This window comes from Hetaerina americana, unplaced genomic scaffold (assembly GCF_022747635.1).
Source record: "Hetaerina americana unplaced genomic scaffold, ioHetAmer1.1.p SCAF_28, whole genome shotgun sequence".
Taxonomy (NCBI): domain Eukaryota; kingdom Metazoa; phylum Arthropoda; class Insecta; order Odonata; family Calopterygidae; genus Hetaerina; species Hetaerina americana.
In genome coordinates, this window is record NW_027286852.1 from 4187501 (window position 1) to 4211689 (window position 24189).

The 24189-nt window shown below is 38.5% G+C and overlaps 1 protein-coding gene across 1 annotated transcript in view; it reads left to right on the forward strand.

The window, feature by feature from the left end:
• Positions 1 to 24189, forward strand: part of Uggt (UDP-glucose-glycoprotein glucosyltransferase) — a 77073-nt gene that overhangs the window by 42217 nt on the left and 10667 nt on the right. The window contains exons 16-19 of the mRNA XM_071586971.1: positions 2092 to 2277; positions 3161 to 3370; positions 4538 to 4762; positions 7071 to 7238. Of these exons, the coding sequence (XP_071443072.1) occupies positions 2092 to 2277; positions 3161 to 3370; positions 4538 to 4762; positions 7071 to 7238 (789 nt within the window). The remainder of the gene's footprint in view (positions 1 to 2091; positions 2278 to 3160; positions 3371 to 4537; positions 4763 to 7070; positions 7239 to 24189) is intronic.

Consider the following 24189-nt stretch of genomic DNA (forward strand, 5'->3'; position numbering starts at 1 on the left):
CAATTTTGGGAGCATCCAAAAGTCGGAGGGAGCCATGTTGGGACTGTACGGAGGCTTGCTAAGCTGTACAATCTCCTGTGTTTCACCAAAATTTGCTGCACAAGGTTCAATGAATGCGCTGGTGCATCATTGTGGTGCAGAAGCCAATCACCGCTTGACCAGACACGTGGTCGTTTTCTTCTCACACAATCCTTTCAGAATTTCAACATAATTTTCTTTGTTGATCGCCTGACCTCTCGGAGGAAATTCATAGTTCACAACACCCTCAAAAAAAAAAGAAAATTGGATACTTTTCGGACACTCCTCGTATTTGTAGTGCAATGAAATTTAGAATATATATAGCCCTCAATTAATCAGTCTTCCCTTCAATTAGCTGATTGACTTGTTTGCATTGACATCAACGGATCCCCATTGCATTGTGCATCAAATCAGAAGAAACTTGAGCTCCTGGTTGTTAAACACGTGTGCATTGCTCCCCGTGTCTTTAGCACTCTCCCCACTGCCGTCATGTCCCACTCATTGTAATTACAAACTAATTGTTTTGGAGTTGGGTAGCAAAATCTGCATTGTTAATTTAACTGGTGAGGAGAAAGTCCCTTAATCAGGTCTCAGAATTTGCTCAACATTATCTCTGAGATGGTTCTTGAAATAATGCAAGAACCGCACAACTTTTGAAATTATACATCTTAGAGTTAAAACAACTGTGGAGTTAGGTTTAATCAGTTCCAGATGATACAATATCAACATTATGGGTAGGGGAAGGGTGGAAGGGAAGGTAAAAAAAAGTTTTGGGAAGCTGACTTAAGATGCATGTCTAATGCTTAAGTTTAAATGTCTTTTATTTTTTTAAGCTATTTGTTGTATAGCCTTAAAGATGGATTGGTAATGAATTATTTTTTATGGCTATTTGCCAGGTTCTTTTGAGCATAATCTGAGGCTCTGTGAAGTATATATTCCAATATAATTATTAGTATTATTTTATGTCCACATTAATGGATTCTCGGATAATCCAGCCAAACCTCGTCCACAGCTTTGCATGGATATGGCTGGATTGCCACTCCATGCAGTTTCTGCCCTGGATAGCTTTTGTTGACAGCAGTGCCCTTACTTTTAAAATCAGCACATGAGTAACCAATGGCGAAAATGGATGCTAATTTATATTTATGAAATTATAAAACACATATCTCCAAATTAACAATAGTTCTGCCGTATTATCTGTAAAATATTATGTTTACTTGTCCGAGTGTGAAAGTCTTAAGGCATCAAATGTTCTGAGTGGTGCTATCTACTCCCTCAATGGCTAAAAGCATGCCTAATTTAAAAAAAAGGCTCCATACAACCAGAACCAAAAACACAGTAATCAACCCAATGGTCGGTTTGGTAGGTGATGGTTGAGTTCACCCAGTACTAAGCCCTATTCGGCGTGTGAGATTCACACATCAGGGTAGGGGGGCCAGTTCCTTTCCCTGGGCCGGTTATGGTTTCCCAGGAACAACTGGTACCTGAAAAATCACAGCTTGGGTGGAGCTGCAGGTGCCCAGAGACTTGCCCAGGGATCGAACCTGGGACCATCCAGTCAGTAGTCCAACACTCTACGCCCTAGACTACCGTGACCCACCATACAACTAATAAGTATAATGTAAAAATTCAATATATATGTATTTTGAAAAGCAAATACACTTAATATTATTTTTTGTTGATTGCATTTCAAGTGAATTAAGGTGGGACACAGTAGTCCGGGGGTAGAGTGTTGCACTACTGACCGGTGGGCCTGGGTTCAATTCCCAGGCAAACCTCTCTTGACACCCTTAGCTCCACGTAAGCTTTGTGATTTTTCAGGTACCAGACCTTCTTGGGAAACCAAAACTGGCACATGGAAAGGAACTGGCTGCTTTATTACCCTGATGCGTGAATTTCACACACCGTACTTAGTGAACTTACTTAGTACTTGGTGAACTCTACCATCACCTGCCAAACCAACTTTGGGGTTGATTACTGTGTTTATGGTTTATGTTCATTAAGGAAATGTAACATCTCAAAATGAAGAATGTTAACTTTGTGGCTAATGCCTCCTGCCCGTTGTAATTCCAGCGTAATCAAATTGGAAGCTCCCAATCCGGAACAGCCTGCGTTTGATCTGGTGGTGATAGTTGATCCAGTCTCCAGGGGGGCTCAGAAAATTGGCCCCATCCTTTCCACTCTGCTGGAAGTGGTCAACTGCAATCTTCGTGTCTTCCTCAACCCCGTGGAGAAAAATAGTGACATGCCACTCAAGAGGTAAGATGCTCGCTTGTCATTTCACCCTGGAAATGTTTGAAAGCGCTTGGGAAGTGGAGCCAAGGTCCTTTGTGAATCACTTGCGATGGAATCTCGATACAGCAAGCTCTCACAGCCCATACAACATTAAGAATAAAAACTTTTAGTGGTTGATCTTGGGGGCTGGGCTAGTTTGGCGCCATGAGCAAAACTTATCATTGGCTAGATATTATGCATCACCTCTTGGAATAGGTTGAAAGCATATTCTATTGATGCAAAGACTTCAAAAAGGCTACTTTGGGAGGGATACTTTGAATAAATTTGTTTTTAATGATCATACAAACTATTTAGTACATAAAACTTTTTCAACATTTTCATTTTTGTAATAGGAAAATATTTGGAAAAATTGTTTAATTTGTCTGGATTTTTGCGCGTTACCCTTTTTAGATATAAGCATTCAATAGTGGATTCTAGAGCAGCTATCAGTACCAGTCTCAGAGATAGGGCACTCATTGTATGCAAGTGGAGCTCATTTTTTAGTGATTGGCTCTTACCGTAGGATATATTTACTTACTTTTCTCAGTATTTTCATGAACTATGCGTAATCAGCAAACTTAAGCTTTGCATGCAAATCAATTAAGCTTCTTTAAAGATTTTTTAAATGACATCCATGCTGAGGATGGATTAAAAATGGTTATCCTTTAATTCAAAATAACAAGTAAATATCTCAGTGTAGGACATATTAGTAAACTATGTGTAGCCTAGGGTTATTATAAATTTGGTGTCAGTCAATTTGGCATGAAATTTGTACATCTGCATGTGCATGCTTGTGTGAATAGTTTCAAATTTGAATGATGAGTACTAAGGGTGTACCTTTGTTTGTTTGTTGTGTGTGGGTGCTCAGCTTCTATCGCTATGTGCTGGAGTCAGAGCCTCAGTTCACGGCCGAGGGAAAGCTGGCACCTGGCCCAATGGCTCGCTTCATCAACATGCCCACGTCGGTGCTTCTCACACAGAACATGCATGTCCCCGAGAACTGGCTGGTGGAGTCAGTGCGGAGCCCTTATGACCTTGACAACATCCGGCTGGATGACGTGGAGAGCACCGTGCACAGGTACCATCTAATGGCATGGCAACAACCGGAATTGTTCATCAGAGTTTACTGCTAACATTTCACACAAGGATTAATAAAGGTTTTACCTCTTTGGCACACATACAGCATTGGAAATGTGCACTTATGCTTTCATTCATATGTGACTCCAGAGACTAGGTAACGTGTGAGCTTAAAAGCTATTCCAAGTCATAATGGACTCAATTGATCATATTTGCAGCATCTAAAAGTCATGTCATGTCATTTTTGTAGATGGATCACACAATTGGAAATAATAGAGAAAGTACTGTGTTTATGACCCAAAAGACACCCATTTTTTTCTCCAAAATGTTCTCTAAAACCAGCCTACATCTTATGGGCCAGGGGGCTGTACGGGCATGATGCCATCCTAAGAGTCACAAGTTGATTTGCCGGTAAAAATGATTTCTATCTAGTATTTTTTCTGTTATCGCGCTTAGGAAATTGTTCTCTTTATTACAAATTTCAGTGATAACAATCTTTGAGCCAGCAGTAAGCAATAGAGCTTAAATGTTTCCTTGACAGTACTTCCTAAAAAATGTCCATATCATTAATGTATTCCAGGTAGGGCATTTAGTTTCATTTCACACGTGGTGATGCTGCAAAGCTTACTTGCATTAGGCTAACTTTCATCCCCGTGCGCCAATGTTCCATCTGTTGCAGTGCCTAGAGGTACTCAGCCCCAGTGGAATGGTTGTGTCGTTCAATGTATAATATGTTCCTTTCAATTTTGGGTGACTATCTGCTTTTATACACAGAAAATAACTGTTGTACAACAAGTTGAAATTAGAATAACCAGAGCATTTTGGCTCACCTCAGTAGGTTTTTGTAGGAATTTGATTTCAGACATAATTTTCAAAATGAGGAATCTTGAAACTTTTATTTGATCTCTTAGTGTTGACAAATGTATTTCTTTGAAATCTTAAACCAAATCCATCATTCAGTGGCTTACTTAATTACTGGTGACATCTCTCAATTCCCTTAGGAAAACGAATTCTGATGTTTCCTGGTTTTCCCGTTGATTTAAATCACCATGAGAATTTCTCTCCTCCATTACTGCACCACGTCAGCTACTGGCGGGATGTGTTGGGGTAGTCTTAGGGGTGAGGTGATGTGGTTCATTAACATTCTGATGGTTTCTTTGGAGTGTAGTGAGTTTGAGTTGGAGTACTTGCTGCTTGAAGGCCATTGTTTTGAGCAGACTATGGGCAACCCGCCACGTGGCCTGCAAATCACTCTTGGCACAAACCATCAGCCCGTGGTGGTCGACACGATTGTCATGGCCAACCTGGGCTACTTCCAGCTGAAGGCCAATCCTGGCGCATGGCTGTTGCGACTCCGGGCCGGGAGATCAGCCGACATATTTGATATCGTGAGGTTTGTATTGCTCACACTGTACGCATAGCAATGTCTTGCATAACAATCTTGATGGACAAAATGTGCAGCTTGCCATTTTAAATGAGCCCTCGTGCGCTGCAAAATAACTGATATCTTATGTGGAGCATAAATGCAATGAGCAGTACTTTTTTATGTAATTTCCTGCTCATTTGTATTTATTATTTATGGTTATCTATCTATATGACATACTTAGCATGCATATCCTTTATTCTGTTTCTGCTCAAGGTATGCAAAGTGGAATGAGAGACTTATTTTGAATTATTTCAGGGACTCCCTCCCATTTCACTAATTTCCTCTTCACTTCCCTTGTGTACTCCATTTTCCTCTATCATAGTCATACATTGTTTCATGCATGCTCTTCTGTTCCTTGGACTCCTAATATTCCTTGTCTTGGTAGTCTCTTCAACTACCCACCCATGACTTTCTCTGTCTTTGCTGTTCTTTCAAACAATTACTCTTCTCTTGTATGTATATGCAGGTACCTCTATGTACAAGCTACTCAACAAATCAACTCTTTGAGATGTGACTTTTTTCATATTCAGTTTTGGCCTCAGTGCACAGACTTATTCTCATGATACAGAAGTTGATGCTTTTCAAATTAGTTAATCACGGAAAACTTAATGCAACAAAATCTTTGCAAATGTGCACCCTTCCAATGATGCCGTTGGCATAAGTATTTCTCACCGCACACTTCAAGCTTAGCCGCTAAACTCTTGTACTGTATCATATCTTGTACTGTATACACATGTTCTGCGCTAAACCTTATCTAGTCTAATGATGAGTTTTTATTTTGTATCCATCTCAAGTGTTGCAAGTGCATAACATAAGTGTACTTTTATTATTTGTGAAACAAGCAATACATGTATGGAAGATCTGTATGGGTTTTTTGCCAAATCAACTGCAATATCATTCTGCAATTCCCATCTGTAACCTTTTTGTAGAAGTTAAAATGCTGGGCTAGGAAATATCGTTGTTTTTTTTTAGCTGTTGGAAAATTTGTATTGCATAAATGATCTCATTTTTTTAATGCATCTAAAGTTTCCAAATCTGGGAATTGATTTCATTAAGGTAAAATGGTAAATTGAGTTTCAAGATATGAACTTTTCAAGATAAAAACCAGTGAACAAGAATGAATTATGCTCAAAGGTCAAGGTTCTGGTGCATGTTCGCTTGCCCTACCCCCAGTCATCATCTCAAAATGGCCTTACCGGCAAGACACACTTATCGTATTCCAGATTTTGTCCTCGACCTGTACAGCCTATCAACATTTTTTCTGAGCCCACTTCATTACTCACCCTATGTTTACCTTGTACTCTCCTCAATTGGCCCTTACCCCTTGACATTTGTACAACATTTATGCTTTTCCTGACATATCCAAGCTTCTGGCTATTCAAAAATGTGGGGAGGAGGAAAGTTTTATTCATTGCCTTTTTTGTTGCCGTGGGCAAGGATTCTTTTTACTGAATATTTACAAGACAAGATTCAGTCAACAATCATCCACTATCACTTCGTGGATTTTCTTCACCGTTTCTCGAGTCGTCACCTCATCTGGTCGACCAATGCGATGCTCGTCTTGACAGCTGGTGCGGCCTTGTTTAAACTCTGCTACCCAGCATTTTACTGTTGTAAACAAAGGAGCAGACTCACCCAGAGTAGCATCTAGCTCAGCTTTCATATTGGTTGGGCTTAGGACTTTCAACTAAAAGTACTGTGTCACATAACGATTACCATTTTCTCTGGCTCCGTTCGCGCCAGAGAAAATCAGTCCTACCACTTTCGGGTGTGACCCTGTATATATATACATACCAATACACTAGTATAATTACATAATAATTGGTTAAGCCAGAATTGACGCATAGCGACAATTCCAGGTATTCATTTACTGAATAGAACATATTATTTTTTAAAAGGTTAAACAGCTTTTTCTTGAAAACAGGTACTGTTGTTTCATATTTGATTTCATGGGGAAGTTTATTGAATAACCTTAAGCCCATTCCTTTGGGCTCATGAGCAGTATTGTGAGTCCTGACAAATGGTTGGTGCAGGTCATTGCAGGTTCTTGTATAGTGACTATGGTAATTGTGGTTGGACTTGCACTGGGAAATATTACCCTTTGCATGTAAGATGACATTAAATATATAAATGCAAGGTACTGGTAATAAACCAAGTCTTTTGAAGAGAGGTTTACATGGTGCATCGCAAGGAGCATTGCTCATATGTTATGTATTGTAATTGTATGTAGTGTAATTTTTAGTGCCTGATAGTCTCCGTTCACATTTTATTCTAGTGTGGATGGCACAGAGGTTTCCCAGAATTCCTCTGGAACAAAAATATTGATAAGCTCTTTCCGAAGTCATGTGATAAAGTTGAAGGTGGCAAAGAAGCCGAGCATGTTGCACGCAGATCTGCTGGCAGATGACGACAGCAACTCTGGGATTTGGAATTCCATCACAAGGTGAGCAATGGTTATTATCCATTCAGGGCGTACAGCAACTGCATGATCCAGGAAACTGGACATGTTCTGGTGTGTGTGTGGTGGCAGTTGACCGGAAAGGTGGTGAAGGGAATTGGAATTCTGATTATCTGATATGTAGATAAAAAACAAATGTATGCATATGATCATGTAAAATTTTTTCTATTGTGATTACTATTGGTAGTGGTAATTCAATTTCCAAGTTGTTGATTACCTATTAGTTTATTAGCTAAATCATCATAATTAATCACTAGTCATCCACTGAAGAAGGTTTGTGGCTTTACGATGATATGCATCATGAGGGCTGGAGACCTTTGAAAAGTTTTAGTCGTAGGGCTTAAAATTGTGGTGATGGAGATGAAAAAATTCCTCCAAGAAGTAGAAAAAGTTTGAAATATGTTGTTGCGTCCATACGCATTAGCTCTGGTCATGACTGTGTCCTCTTGCATTGCCCCTATCCCTTTGACTGAATAGGTTTTGGTGATTATGTAATCAAAAGGGGATTTATAAAAGTGTTATATCTGAAAGAAATATGGAGTAAGGAAGGAAATATAATGCTTGGCATCAATTTCCCACGGAACCAAAGTTTTCCCTCTCTCCGAGGAAAGTTTTTGCATCAAAACGAGTGTCCTATTTTATGCAATGGAGAGTATTAAATTGAGGGAAGCTGTATTATTATACTTTATTAATCATTTATATTTTGTAATTGAAAATATTTGACTGGCTGAAAAGCACATTGCTTGACTTAAGCATATTAAATGGGATAGTGACAGAGCTGTATGGGTCATTGTGAAATTTCCATGTTATCATTCAAACTTTATCTATCTAATTCATTAATTTCTTGTCAGTAAAAATAATTATAACCTGGCTTTAAATGTTGCAAGGCATTTTTCTATGTATTTGGGGTGATAAATGTATATATTTGAATGAATTAATATTATTCTTAGGTGGAAGGGCACCGTATTTTAAAAGCTGTGAATGACATGAGATATGAATGTCCAATTTTGTGTGGGGCCATAACAATGAAAGAAAGCATTCATCACTTGCAGATTAAATCTCTCATAAAAATACACGGATGAAAAATATGTATGTATAAGTTGTCTATGATTAGGAATAGGACTCACGAGGCCGCTTACAACATCACCTCCTTGTGGCTTTTGCCATTAGTTGTATTACCCTTTTATTTACTATTTAAGCATTTTAATTTACCATTAAAACATGTACTGTTGATGACCGCCCAAGGATGATCATATCATAGCAGAGATTTGACTGGAAGTTTCACAGGTGCACTATTTTTAAAGCTTAAATATTGGAACGTGGGCACAATTGAAGTACACATTAGCCGTGTACCACATAACTTGGTGATATTTTCATCCCATTTAAGTCATGTATCAGCAAAGAGGCCGGGGAGCATTTGTGAGTCCACTGTTGAACTTTTTTCTAAAACATACATTTACTGGAGGCACATCCTACTTTTGAAGTCCCATCAGATGCATATCCCGATTTCCCATTTGTGGATACATTTAAAGCTTAACGTTATAATCATTGGTGTAATATCCATGATCACATCCGTAGTGCTTCCAAAGACTATCCTGTTAGCAGTAGAGATAAGTCTCGAAAAAGATCCATAGCCATGTCTGGTGTTTTGAAGTAGAATTTAAGATTGTGAGGGAAACATTGAAAGGGAAACCTTGCATTCCTGCTGGCCAATGCCGGGGGGCAATTGGTACTCTCGCCCTTTTGTCACTGTGCCGAAAGTGGGATGTAGGTGGGAGACTTCTTCCCGACGCAGTGATATGCTCCAGGGGCTTGTCCCCACACCATATCTGCCTCAGCAGCCATTTCCAATTGGCATTTCATCCATTCCATATGATTATTTCAAAAATTTGTTTAAACAATTTGTTTTTGTGATATGTTTTAGATATGTTTGGATAGTATTGGTGGTTAAATGATTGAAATTTGATGATTCTCAAAAAGTGACACGAATATCAGTGCAATGCATGATTACATTTCTCTTTTTAACTAATTGGAATGTTACTCATGAAATGGCTAATTACATTTCAATCGGGAATTCCATTTTTGCTATTTTGATTTTTAAATGGGATCCAATAAATTTATGATTGATTTCTTTCAAATTGGTTTTTTATTGTGATAGATATTCATTACTAAAAAAGAAAGAAAGACTCGTACTTTTCCACAGATTTTATTATACGGTACAAATTATTTATATATTTATATTATTTTATAATTTATTATACGGTACAATATTAATTACTTCCACGAAGTGAAGCCTGAAACAATAGAATATATGTGATAGATATTGTTAGTGAGTCCAAATCTTTTTTATTTGCGACCAAAATTAAAATAAGTACTCTCCAGTGTGGTTGTCCTCTTTCCAAGCCAAAGAATCAAAAGATTTTAAGTTACCTCTATTGAAAGCAACATTTACAGTTAATGGCATCTGATGTCATTTGTAGTTAAATTTTAATGCATGTTTTATATTTTTTATTGTTTCACATAATTGCGAACTATTTGATGCCTCAATTTCAATCATCTGAAACCTCTACCAAAAGAAGATATTATTCAAGGTCTATCGTGTATGACATAAGGGAAAAAGAAGTCTCCAGACATCATCAAGATATTCATTAAAGCTATAATAAATCATAAGAGAATTTTTTCTGCAGTTATTATGACAACTATGTTAATTTTCTAGGTACACATGAATGCTGCTGGAATAACAAATAAATTAAGTTTTTCGCTCCTTTTACTCATTTCATAGTTCTGAATTGTTTTTGCTGAATGAATATCTTACCATTTTCATCTTCTTCCTCAAAATTTAGAGTGGCATATTTTTGATGTGCGATTAAAAGGTCGGAGGAAAGGTTGGTAGGTTAAATCAAGGGTTAATTAGTGGTTGAGTTAATTCAATGGCTAACTTTCTCTGACTTAATACTTCTCCGTGGGAAAAACCAAACAGCCCATTAGCCTTTATGCCTGCGACATTCAGTTACTTGCAAACTGATAAGTTGCATATAATTGGTCCGTGTTGTTATATTGATGGAATTGTTTTAGATCCATAATTTCTTGAGCCTCAACTCCCTTTCATTTCTGAGCTTTGGCAGCAGCTCCCCTTACATGCCATTGGATGGGGGAAGGGGCAGTTAAGTAGTGCACGTGCAATTACGAGAGGATATCAAGGCAACCAAGAGTGCTCCAGTGTAAGGTTTGTGAATGAGTGATGCATGGAAATTATTTCCAGTGGCATATTATCTCTCCCTATATATGGCTATCATAATGGAGCTTGGATAGAAGTCAAGTCTTTTGTTGAGAATAGTTTATTCTGTCCAAAGATAACATAAGCCTACGATATGGGGTGCTCATTATACTTACATGAGGGATATTCACCATTTTTCAATGGGACACTTGTCTTGAGTTTTGTTGGGAAATAACTCCTTGACCAAGTGTTAATTAGAATTATGGATATATGAGGCTCATTGTTTCCTAGAGCATAAATGCTATCTATCTTTCTTTGTGCATGCTCTCAGAAAAGCATGCATCATCTCTGTTGCGTAGTGTAATCAGGTAATTATTGGCAACTATTTTTTATTCGTTCCTTAATGTCTCCCAATATTTATCGATATTAGAGGTCAGTGTGGTTATGAATGTGATATAGTTCAGTCCATCATTAAGAACTATGTTAAATTTCAATAAATTGTATTTTGCCGTGTTATTGCTGCTGGAATTATTCATAGTTGCAGGACTGTCAAAAGTGTTATGTAATGATCTCTTAAAAGGTTTCTTTTGTAAAGAATCTCACCAGATTATCCAATTGTAAGTAGCACTCAAGAGTTAAATGTTGCCGGTAGAGAAAGTAATGTCTCCAAAAACGTCATCTTTTGGCCATAAACAAAGTAGCTGCATATGATTGTAAAAATGATCAATAAAAAGGTCCATGCGGATAAGTTTGAGGGCCATACTTAACATTAGAGCATCTGAGAACACCGTCATGGTTGTTTATCAAAACAGAATATTAGGAAGATGCGTAAAATTGATCTTGGGCTCCTGACCTGGATAGTGGTACTGAAGTGCCATTACCTACAGCATGTACTGCCACTAACTGCTACTTGCAAAGCACATCTTACCACTTCCCGGTGAAACCTCCTCAAACTTGCCAGCTTCCCCATTGAAATGACCACCCTGCAGCCCAATGAACTCTTTGCTGAGCAAAGCAGCATCAGACCACCAGTCACAGAGAAACACCAGATGTGCTGGTCGAGTCTTGCCTGGACATGCGAGGCGAAGAATAAAATCGTTGGGCATGCACCATGGGAAGTGTGCCTCTTGGATCTCGTTCCCAAATGAGCGAGTCCTTCACCCTCAGTTGGATGTGTTACAAATATGCGTGTGTGTGTGTGTGTGTGTTGGCCTTCGGAGTAACCTCGTCGTCAATGGAGGGGGATACTGGGAAGGGTGATTGTGCGTACTCTGCACTTTCAATTGGCATGCTGCAGTCAACATGCTGAAGGATTTGCTAAGTGCTCATGGCAAATGTGTCGGTCAGAGTTAATGATCGGATAAATCAAGAGAAGGCTACAATGGAACGTGAAGCCATCATCTGGTCCCGTGACTCACTGAAATAGTGTTTATTTTGAAACCCTTCTGTAAGATTTTGCATGTTACAGAAAGTTAAATATTGTAAAATGTCTTGGATGCACCATGTGGGCATCATGTTTCTATATGAACTCAATTGCCCCAAGTATGTAATAATTTCTTTTGTTTAGTTAATGAAAAATGTGAAATAATATAGCATGCAATGCCGATGGAAGAAGCACCTTTAACTAAAGTGACGTGTGGTAGGGTCAGCGGTTAATGTTGGTAATTATCAGCTACTGCAGAGGAGAAAATAAAGGAATGTATGTATGCTTCAAGTGCTCTTGAAGCTTTTTTGGGATCGCTGCCAAAATCATTCCAAGATTGGAAGTGTAAAAGGGCATGCTATGCATTTGTCTGGAGTTCGACTCGTCATTTACATTATTCCCACCCACAAAAAGATAAAATTCATGTCAGCTTCACTAGTATCAGTTTTGATTCACTAATTAGCAACTCCTGGAACATGTATTTTTTAAGTTATTCCTTCATGAATTACTTAATGTTATGAAGGAGAATATAAAATTTTGTTTGCCTAATATCTCATACATCATAAGAAATCTGTTGTCCATAGTGGTAGTGCTACATGATGTCATTTGGGAATTCTATGTGGGCATATTTGTGTCTATGGGTAAGCTGAAATGTGGGTACTGTACTTTTATATTTAATTCTCATGTTTGCTCCCCAAGAATACCACAAATTACGAAGGCCATGTGCGTTGCATTATCTATGTCATGTCTCTAATGTCGGTATGTAACAAGAGGCCTCAAAAAGTGAGAGAGACCCAAAGTGTGCAGACTCTTTCAGTTGTCGGAGGACTTGACATTTGCACCATTGAGTCTGAAATTACCATTATGAAGTTGAATTGGTCTACTTGGCTAATCCAATTAATCTGAAGTATTCAGAATGGTAATAGTCGCAAAAATGAGTATATTAATTGCATCGGGTTAACATGGCATTTTCTTAATGGTCATCGGCAACACATTTGTATATCCTTAGTGGCCATCCATAAAATTCCAAGCCATGAGGTTTGAAAACAATGAATTAGAGGATTTGTTGACAGTTGTATGCCTATATTTTATAGACTCAATCATTTACAGACTTATTTTGAAGTTATTTTCAGACTGATATTGGGGAAATCGGCATTTAATTATTTCTTATCCTCTTGTACTTATGCCTCTACAGCAAGTTAGGCACCCCAGGATGATTGGAGCCATTTGCTCAGATATTTGTGACCGTGGGCTCTACGTACCAGTCATTATGAGTAGTAAAAGTTATTTTTTAATGCATAGCAATACATTGGTGGCGGGTTGATATCACCATTGCAATCAATTGCTGAGGCATTGAAGTTCTATATTCCTTGTGAGAATTACTCGGTCAAGGGGATTAACTTCTGATGGCAGAATGAAGCTAACAGTTATGTAATCCTCAAGTAAAAAATATCTTTGAGTTAGAAATCATGGTAGTGATAAAAGTGAACTAAATGAGATACTGGAAACTTTTGTGCTATTTTTCAGGACCTTGCTGATAAAAAAATCTATTTTACATCCATCTTTTCTATTATATATCAAGGAATTGAAATTTTCCCCACTTTGGGGCAATAAAGAATGTCAAACATTGTTTCTTTTCCCCATCAAATCTGTATGCTGAAATTCTGAGTGAGATATCATCTTGTTTGTCTTCGTGATGAAGTGTTCAGAGCCATTGTGACGAGCATCAGCTAGGAAAGTGCTCTGTTTACCTCCCCATGACCAAAGATCCCTCCCCAGTGCAGGCAGCGCACAAATATTTTCCTCTATCAAAATGTAGAACATAATATGTTATTGTCTTTGTGAAGCAAAAAAAGATGAGGCAAAAGAGTCACGCCTGTTAATGACCTCACGCTCATGTTGATTCCTTTTAATGATAATACTTGCTTGTTATACACGGCACCACTGGTACAATTGCTATTGGTGCACCTAATTGTGCTCATACTTTACTGATGCCTCTCTTGTTGGTTTGCTTGCGTTACAAGTCTGCCCTATGTTGGACCACTGTTGAAGGACTCATTGATGTGGCTGTCAAACCTCAGAGTTTGGAAAAGGTAGAGAGACTGAGAGATGATACTGCTCTTTGAAATTAATCTAATAACGTATATTTTAATTTATTTAAATCATTATTTTTTCACTTTCATTAATCCCCCAGAAAAACCCTCCTAGGTTTAATGCAATTGAAGTGCCATTTGAATCAACCTGAGAAAGTTTCACCCATGCCATAGTGTAATTATTCAGTTTTAACTCTCTTTTTAAATTTATAATGTGATTCATGTAGTTAGCTGTGGTCCACAAAAATTATTTAAAAATGGAACTAAAATTTCTTTAAAAAAAACTGAGTTTGTATGTGCCCTATCTGCCTGAATATAAGCTGGTGTTGTTTATCAAGTCGAAAAAGAAATGCTCCCTTGGTTTTACTGTTGTGTGCCAGACACATTCTTAAATGATGTACGTGGTTGGTAGGTCACCTCTATTGCTGCTTTTATCTGAAGTAATAGTTTAATAATTTGTTTGTAGTTGGTTTGGTGAGTTTTGAGGGAACTGCCATATGTTTCCATTAAAATCTATGGGTGGTCTTCAAAGGGGTTCCCCAGGTTAGGTGGTCAGCTGTCTGTATTGTCATGATGATGGTGGCAGCCATTGGAATGCATTCAGTTGATTACCACACGCAGCGAGAGAGAAGGAGAGAGACTTCCCTTCCGGCAGATTCGAGGAAAGCTCCAAATGCTTCCAGTATTTGCATGCATGGCAGGGAATGGTTTTTGAGGTGAGGTTCACCCTTGGGCTATTTGGGGTGCCGATGAAAGTGCTGTAAATTAGGGGAGAGGGGTGTTAGGTGTGCAAGGGCTCTGGCAAGAACATTTATTCTCCTCTTGACACTAGGGAAGAGGGATGCATTCGCAAGGTACATACAGAGATGGGTAAATGATCGTGGTTGTCATTTGAGGAAAATTGCTGAGGCAATTAATTGTTTTTTTTCAATAACAACGCTTCGATTGTGATGAAGCTGTGGAAGCTATGCTGAAATACATGAAATTTGGTCCTTAACTCCAGAATACAAACCCATGGATGTAAATGTTTTCAATAGTGAGATGGATATGAGGTTCCCATGCATTTTCTGTCAGGTTCAGTTGGTGCCTCTCTGTAAATGTGATGCTGGAGAGAATTAATTGTCCTCCAAAATGTGATTTCAATATTCCTCAGGTCTTCTTCTATTCAGGCAGATGGGGTAATTACAAAATTAACTCTCAGAGTATGTGACTTAGAAGGACAGCTTTTCTTTCCATAATTTACTTCCTAAGGTACAGTTATCTTGCCCAGATGATTTTTGCGCTTGGAATTAATTAGATGAGGACGTGCTTCATCTATTTTCTCCATGGCACTGATTTGAATAAAATTGGCATGTGCACTATCTCTTGAACTCCAAATGTATTTAGAAAATGACCTCAATTTACATTTAAAGACCATTTGAGACTGAAAAGGCTGCAAAATCATTTATAATGTATTTTCAAAACTTACTGCCCGTAGTTTTGATAAAATATGATCAAATTAATTAAGGAGCATGACTAAATAATTATTATATTGAAGTGGATTTTGCTCTATTTTTCATTTATTTGTCGTGGACTTGTGCTAAATAAGCCTGTCCTATAATAATTAAAAACTCATCTGGGATTGCTGGATCTCTGGATGAATAATTGTACGTGTTGGTTTTATTGAGTAGAAACTTGGCCCAGATAAAACATGCATTTCATTGTCCTAGAGCTTAAGATTGTCAATTCCTTTTAAGTACTAATATAAAGTTACTTACCACAGGCTCAATGCAAAATTTGAATTTGTTTTGTATGCCCCTGGGAAGTAATAATGACACAGTTCTTGAATAAATTGAACTTATGAATAGTTAGCACTCTTATAATAGTTAGCCTGTCTGTAAAATATTATTTAATTCCCTATAGTTTCGGCTAATATTAAATAGTTTTTTTAGTTATCTTTAATTGTTTTATTACTCACAATTCCTTATCGTAGCTGCCAATTCATTTTTGGACAGGAGAAAATATTACAATTTTTAGCAGTTAACCTATCCTATTATCTTCTGTCCTCTTTGAATTTTACATTAAATGCTGTGAAGTTGCTTTTTTTTTGGAGCTTACTAGAATTGTTCCCAGCTCTATCTGAAGTGATAAGTTAAAAATCAAAATAGTTTTGATATTATCTGGGGTAGCACTGATTTATTTTTTTGCCTTTCCACATTTTATTGGGAGCCTTTAATGGAAGTCCTAAGGTAACTTCATAAAAGCTGGTGACATGTGGTTTTTGCATGGACACTCATGGTTTTACAGTGGTGGGTACATTTCCTCCTCCTGTGATGACTCCATCACTGCTTGCTTTTGTTGAAACTCTCTTTATAGCTCAATCCAGAGAGAAGCATCCTTAACTTTTTCAGTTTCTGTCAACAATGCCCTTGATAGTTAAATTAAAATTCTTACCCAGGTCTTTATTGATTAATTGGTGACTGAATTTGCAGTTTGGAGTAAATTTGCTGAGAATGTAGATCTCCTTTCACTGCCAGTCGGCAAGACTATTGCACGAGCATAGTAGTATGACCACATTCACTTTTGCTTTTTTCCCAAAACTATTCACCTTCTGGTGGCGAGTGGCGGAAAGGGGGGAGGCGAGAGGGTGTTGCTGGCTGTTTAATGGGAGACCTTTGTTGAGCCAGAAGTCATTGTACCCAGAGATTTTACTCTCCATGCTACCAACACAGAAAAGGGTCTCGGTGAGCACTCATGCTTTGCATTTATGAAGAAGAAGTGCGAGGCAAGGGTTCAACACACACAATCTAATATGTAAAGTAAGTCAAGCGATCTACGTAAAAGTTGAGCAAACTATGCACTTATGTAGACAACGGCTAATTAAGTTTTGACTTACTGTGCAATAATTCTACAGGGATTAATAGCATAAATGATAGAATTGGGTATAAAAAATAAAATCATTAATTATTGGAGCATCAGTGCTTCATATCATAATGCTGAGCAACTACTGTCCTTATTTGATGCAATCATAGTCTGTCTTGTCGTTCACCATTGCAGAAATACACAACTCATATCCATACAAACTTAATGGCCAGTTATTATGTTTTTGATTAGTACATTGTGATCTTAGACCTCCAGGGATGTGGTAGTCTATTGGGCAGAGTGCCAGGCTACTGACCAGACGACTTGGGTTCATTTCCTGATAATGCCTTTGGGCACTGTCGGCTTCACCCAAGCTCCGTAATTGACAGCTGCCAGATCTTGCCAGGAAACACAGGTGGCACAGGGAATGGAACTGGGCCCCCTGAAACATCCTGCTAGGGTGTGAATTTGGCATGCCATCGGGCTAAGTACTGGGTGAACCCTACTCTCACCTATCAAGTCAATATTTGGGTAGAAAACTGAGGTTGATGTATTAATCCTCTAGTTTTATTGCTATGTTTAATATTTATAATGCACATTTATGATTATGTGTACACATTTCCATTCAGTTCATTTACACTAGCAAAATGCACAATGATCACTTATGCTTTTACTAGTGTACATAGGGTAAGTCTTACATTTTGAAATTGGATACAGAATCACACTTCAGTTGTTCATCAGCAAGACTTGATTTTTGCAGAGTTGTTACATGTAGCTGAACCATATCTTAAGGCATGCATGAAGACCTTTTTGTCTTAATATTTATAAACAGCTGTATGCATTATAAGTGACCTTATCATTAAAAGGAGCACCATGCAATTTTAAATGTGGCCTTTAGTTGAAAATGTACGAATTTATTTATTGCAGGTCACCATAATAACTAGTCATTACCGTTATAAGGCACTGTGAACAAAAAAGTATTCCTAGAATGTGGATTAGCACTTTGTTTCAGGGTAATGCAATGCAGTTTCAACTTTTGAAAAATGGCTCGTTTTTCAAAAGATAAATGGATGAGGATTAAATTGCTTCCATTGTAAACACATTATTGAACAGTTTAAATTTGTTGAATGGAAAAAATGAATTCAATCAAATCTCCAAAGTATACTCCTAGTCCAAATTCTTTAGTCTACTTAATTCAATTTCAGTGAACATGAGGTAAATCAGAAGCAGATTACTTCAATTATAAATGCTCTTAGTAGGATATAAGTTCTAATTGCAGTAGAGTCGCATTTGTTTAAGTCATACAGTATGCTGATGTGGCATATAATTTGAGGATGTCCCTTACAAAGTTCAATGGGAATTTTGATGATGCTACAACAGGTGCCCATTCTGAAAAAGTAAACCTCTGCCTGCATGAAATGGATAACTCAGTTCCATAAAATGCCACAAATTATTTTGTCATACTTGAGGCTTTTGGAGAACTTTAGACACTCAAGTGAAGCAATAAAACTCTGACAGTGTTGCTGATGAAACTAGGAAGAGTCAAGGGGCAGAATTGCTTTTGAAGTAGAACTATGGATATTAGTTGAAGTATATACTTTGATTATTATTATTATTAGGTAATCTACCGGTTTAGGTAGGTTTTTGGATGGACATAATCACTAATTAAATAATCTGTGACCCCTAGCAAAACACAACATCCTACTCTACATCAGGTCCTTCATCATCTCTGAGTACTTTCTTCCTCCCTTCATCCTGTCCAACATCCCTATCCTGTTCCTTCTCTTTCCTCGTTTGCCCAACATTCTCCCCTCAATCGCAGTCTTCAACATCCCACTGCTGGTCAATACTCCCTTCAACCACTTTTCCTGCCTCCATAGGATTTCTCCCAACAAACTCCTGTCCTCGGCCCCCATACCAAGTACTTCCTCATTTGTTTTCTTCTCTGTCCATTTCACCTTCTCCATCCTTCTCCACACCCACATTTCAAAAGCCTTCAGTCTAAGTCTATCCTCCTGCTTCAATGACCACGTTTCCGCACCGTACATAGCTACGCTCCATATCAAAGTTTTTACGAGTCTTTTCTTAACATCCTTACTCAAAGTCCCCGTCATCAACTCCATCCTCCTTGTGAAAGCCTCTTTGCCTAGCGCAATTCTTCTCCTTACGTCCCTACTACTTTGACCGTGTTGGTCCAAAACAGTACCGAGATACGTAAACTGTTCTACCTGCTCTAGTTTTTGCCCTCCTATTTTAATGTTAAGCTTGGCCTTTTTCTTTCTAGAAAATCGCATAACTTCAGTTTTATTAATATTGATTCTCATCCAATACCTGTCGCACTGATTTTCCAAGTCACTAAGCAATGCTTGTAATCCCTTGGCTGACTGACAAACTAAAGCTTGGTCATCAGCAAACCTAACTGCTTTTACGAATTCCCCGCCCACTTTCATTCCTCCTCCAGTTCTTCCCATGCCTCTTTGGTCATTTCCTCTGCATACAGGTTGAACAGCAACGGTGATAATGGGCAACCCTGCCTTACACCTCTTCCTAACACTGCCCAACCTGACTCCCCGTTCCCCACTCGCACCTGAGCAGTCTGAGACATGTACAGGTTGCGGATTAGCCTCCTTTCCCTCCAATCTATTCCTATTTTCTGCAATATACTCATTAGTTTTTCCCAATTCACTCTATCAAACGCTTTTTTGAAATCTACGAAACAGTCAAATACCTCCTGGTTGTATTCTATATTCCTCTCGATTAACAATCTTATTACTGCAATGGCATCACGCGTACCTCTCCCCTTCCCAAACCCAAACTGACCATCCCCTAAGTAATCATTTGCCCTACTCTCTATCCTTTTGTTTATGATCCTAAGAACAACTTTAGCTGCTTGGGATATCAAACTTATTGTCCTGTAGTCCTCACATGATGTAGCCTTTATCTTTTTCAGAATAGGAACTAAAACTAATCTCACAAAGTCTTCCGGCCAGATTCCCTCCTCATAAATGCTACGGATCAGCCCATATAGCCTCTCCCTCCCACATTTTCCTAAGCATTTTAAAAGTTCCACGGAAATGTTATCTACCCCCACGGCCTTATTTAGTTTCATCTCCCTTAATGCCCTTTCTATCTCATCGTCTAGTATGCCTGGACCTAAGCTACCTTCCTCTACGTCATATTCTTTTTCAATGTCTAACTTTGTTGGTCTAAGCTCTTTACTATACAGTTCTTCTATATATTCCTTCCAACTCTCTTGGATCTTACCTGCGTCAACTATTACCTTACCCGCCTTATCTCTAACTGTTAGCATAGATCTCCCTTTCTTACTTCCCGATAAAGATTTAACTTTGCTGTACAGCGCACCGATTTCACCCTTCCTCTGCAGACTTTCCATATCCTCGCACTGCGTCTTCCACCATGCTTCTTTTGCTTTATTTGTTGCCCGCCTCAATTTATTGTTTAATTCTTTGTACTTCAGTTTGCCTAATTCTGTATTTACATTCTTCCATTTTTGCCGCTCATCCATCTTTGTAATCATCTCATCTGTGATCCATGGCTTCCTAGTCCTTTTAGCGTTAATGGATTCAATAGTGTCTTTTGCGGCTTTAGACAACCCTTTCTTGATACGTTCCCATTTTTCTTTGATAGTACTTAGCTCTTTACCATTCTCCATGATTTTATCTACCGCCTGTTTGTATTCCTTCCTTTTCAAACCATTTAATGCTTCTACATTTCATTTTCTAACTCGCCGCCCCTGCCTTATCTTTTTGAAACGGACAGTACATTTCATAACAACTAAATTGTGGTCAGAGTCCGCATCCACTCCCGGGAAGCTGTGCGAATTTATCACACTGTTCCTAAACCTATGTCTAACCAGGATATAATCTAGCTGATACCTTTCTGAGTCACCTGGCATTTTCCATGTATACCTGCGTCTTTTGTGGTGTCTAAACCAAGTGTTGGTGATGACTAGCCCCTGTCTCCTGCAGAACTCAACTGCTTTCTCCCTGCGATCATTCCTCGTGCCTAAACCGTAGTCCCCCACCTCATCACCATCTCTTCCTTTGCCTACCGTCGTATTCCAATCCCCCATCACTATCAAATGTTTCCCTGTAGGAACACACGCAATTATGTCTTATAACTGATTGTATATTCTATTGACCTTTTCTTCCTTATAGTTGCTCGGTGGCATGTATACTTGAATAATAACTAAGTTCGTCGGTTCTGCTTTTATCTCTACTAGTAGTATTCTATCCGTTACCTGCTCTATGTTGACTACGCTTCTTCCTACCTCTTCATTTAATACTATGGCAACCCCTCGTTGACTCTCCTCCCCGCCGCTGTATATTATTCTATACTTGTTACTCCAGTAATCCCCGCAATCCTTCCATCTCGCCTCGCATAGACCTAAAATATCTATATTGCCCCTTTCCATCTCTTGCTTAACATTCTCCAATTTCCCTGTCCTCATCATTGTCCTAACATTCCACATTCCTATTCTAACTTATTTGGCCTTCTTCTCCTTCGTCTTCTGTCCTTCTGCTGCTGGTTTTCCCTTGCAAGGGTTTCGTGGGATGACGACCGCGGAAGCCTTGCCTTCCCCCGCTGCTGGGCACGACACACGGCCGATTGGGCTGAGCCCCGTAGTTGCCAGGACTCAAAATCTCTGTATAGTCCATCGTATTTTTCTTGGGAATGATAATTGAGGTGGTTTCACGTTGCCTTCCTCAATAGTGTTTTTAACGTAACACCATCACTTACTGGCCGCCCCACTGGGGTCAGACGCCATTGCAGCCGCCTCACTGAGGAACAGACGCTGCGTGGACTACCTTTCGTCTGGCTCCTAACCTTCGACCTATCTGGCATGGGTGACCCTACCAGGAGCAATTATTACTACTCCTGCCAGCACAGCTCTAGGGGTCTTTGGAACGCATAAGCCCTTCCACCACGTCAAGGTTAAATACACATGAAAATAACATTAGCGAGAACCTTTTTGCGTTCGAGAAAGATATTTTAGTTTCTAGGTATTCATTTGATCCTCCCTCGGATAAACCATGGAAGTGTGGAACTACATAATAATAATGTCAGTATCATGGATGTTCACATCTTATAAGCCCATCGTAACCTGGCTAAGATGGATATCCCACGGATTGACAAGAGAAAGGGTAAACTAATTCGGCACGTACTAAAGAACGATTTTCTGATGAATATCATGTGAGATAAAACCAATTTGGGTGAACTACAAAAAAAGTGAGATTACAACGGATTAACTGTGCAGTTAATTATTGCATGGACTAATTAGGGGAAACAAGTAACGGGGGATGTCGCCGAATTTCGAAGGAATAAAGAGATTTGAAAGTAATAATTGGATGAATTGGTGGGCTAAGATGAATAGACCATCGAATTCACATCCCACATTGATAATATCTTATTATTATGCCAAGCAATGGTTATGCTTTGTTAGATAACCATTTCGTGTTCCCATGCAGCCTGTTCAAAAGTGTATGCCCTTCTAACGACTAGATTAAGGGACTTGATCTGCACCTTGAGATGAGTAATAATTTGTTATAAGTCCTTTTTCATTCTCTTGTGTAATTTAATGTTGTTAGCTCACTGTTACTTCAAAATCCCTTATTAATCCCCACAATAGTAGTCAAATTTCCTATTCCCTATGATATTATTATTATTAAAAATACACATGTGCTGATAGACATTGTCAGGTGGCATACAAGTTCCAAATAATCGCAAAAGATAATGGATAAAATCAGACTTCAAAACACAAATCTCTTTAACAAAACAAGCAAATCCCCATCCCATTTACAACCATTATTCAGCAAGAAAAAAAGATAAATTAAAAAAATTTAGTTATTACATATAATACAATACACCACGCATCAATCAAATTATTACATACAGGTATATACCTTACACCTATTCTTAAAAGTATACACTCTATTAGGAAAGGGTTCGAATATTTTTGCCGGTAAGGTGTTACAATCAACAATTGTTCTTTTTAGGAAAGAACATTTTTTTTTATTTGTTCTCTGTGCCCGGCATTTTACCTTAAATTTGTGATCATTTCTGCCAATAAAATTTTGGTTCCCCGCCTCTTTCTTAAGATCTGTCCAAGCTTTCTCCCCCTTCAGAATTCGGAACATTCCACAAAGTCTGCTTACTTTCCTTCTAGTTTGTAGAGGTTCCCAGCCCAGCGTTTCTAGCATGTCAGACACACTCTCCATCCTCCTATGCTTCCCCAGTACATATCGGGCAGCCTTTCTTTGCACCTTTTCCAATTTTTTAATATGACCTTCTTCATGAGGGTCCCATACAAGAGAAGCGTACTCTAAAATTGGTCTTACTAGGGTCTGATACGCCTTCTCCTTGGTTGCTCTAATGCTCCCTTTGAGGTTTCTCATCACCCAATGAAGAGTTTTGAAAGCTTTCTCAAAGATGTACTCCACATTTAGCCCCCACCCTAAGTCCTTAGTTAAATATACACCTAAGTATTTGCAAGTATCACTCCTAGGAATGACATTTTCTGAGAATTTATATTCCCTATTGTTTCCATTTACCTTGTTGCTAAAAGTGATGGAATAACATTTACTCAATAATTACAATTACATAAAATTATATAAAATTCAAAACAGATCCATATATTGAAAAAATATTAATAAACGGGAAGTATTGTTATTGGGAGGCAAGTATGGGGGACATGCAATTAGTCTCTCAAACAAACATTGGCCATATGGAAACAGTTGTAGAGAAAATAATTGACTCCGGTCACTCCTGACACGGAGATAATTAATCAGGCCTCGGTACTCTTAATTTATCTGCTAATTCCGTCGCGAGGGTGAAATGAGAGGAACAGACTCCTCAACCGACAGAGTTAATCGCTTGCCGGCAATGCAACTAGCCAGAGCGGTGAGGCCAGACGGAGAATTTAAGCTTCCGACAGCATCGTACTTTACTTTGATTAAATGAGATAAATAATTGGTTCTGATATGCTTAAGAATGCATGTTAATGAAATGGAAAATTTATGTGACGTAGCTAAACACACCAATTTTAAGTGAAGCTAAAGCCCTTCCTATTTTGGGAGCTCATTTTACAGAAGTATTTTGAGAGTGACTAAAAAACCATTGGCCCCAGGTAATAACCATAGGTGGTTAGAAATATTTTGAAGTGGAAGTAGAGGAAAGAGAATAAAAGTCTGATGGAAGTGTGGGCCACAGGTGTAGGTGCAAATTGCTTATCTGTAATGAGAATCAGCCCGCCAGCAAGAGCTCAGTTAAGTGTTGATAGAAGAGGGGGTTACCATGAGTGATGTGCTCCAGTTGTGAGGCACTTACAAGTTTGAGTGGAAA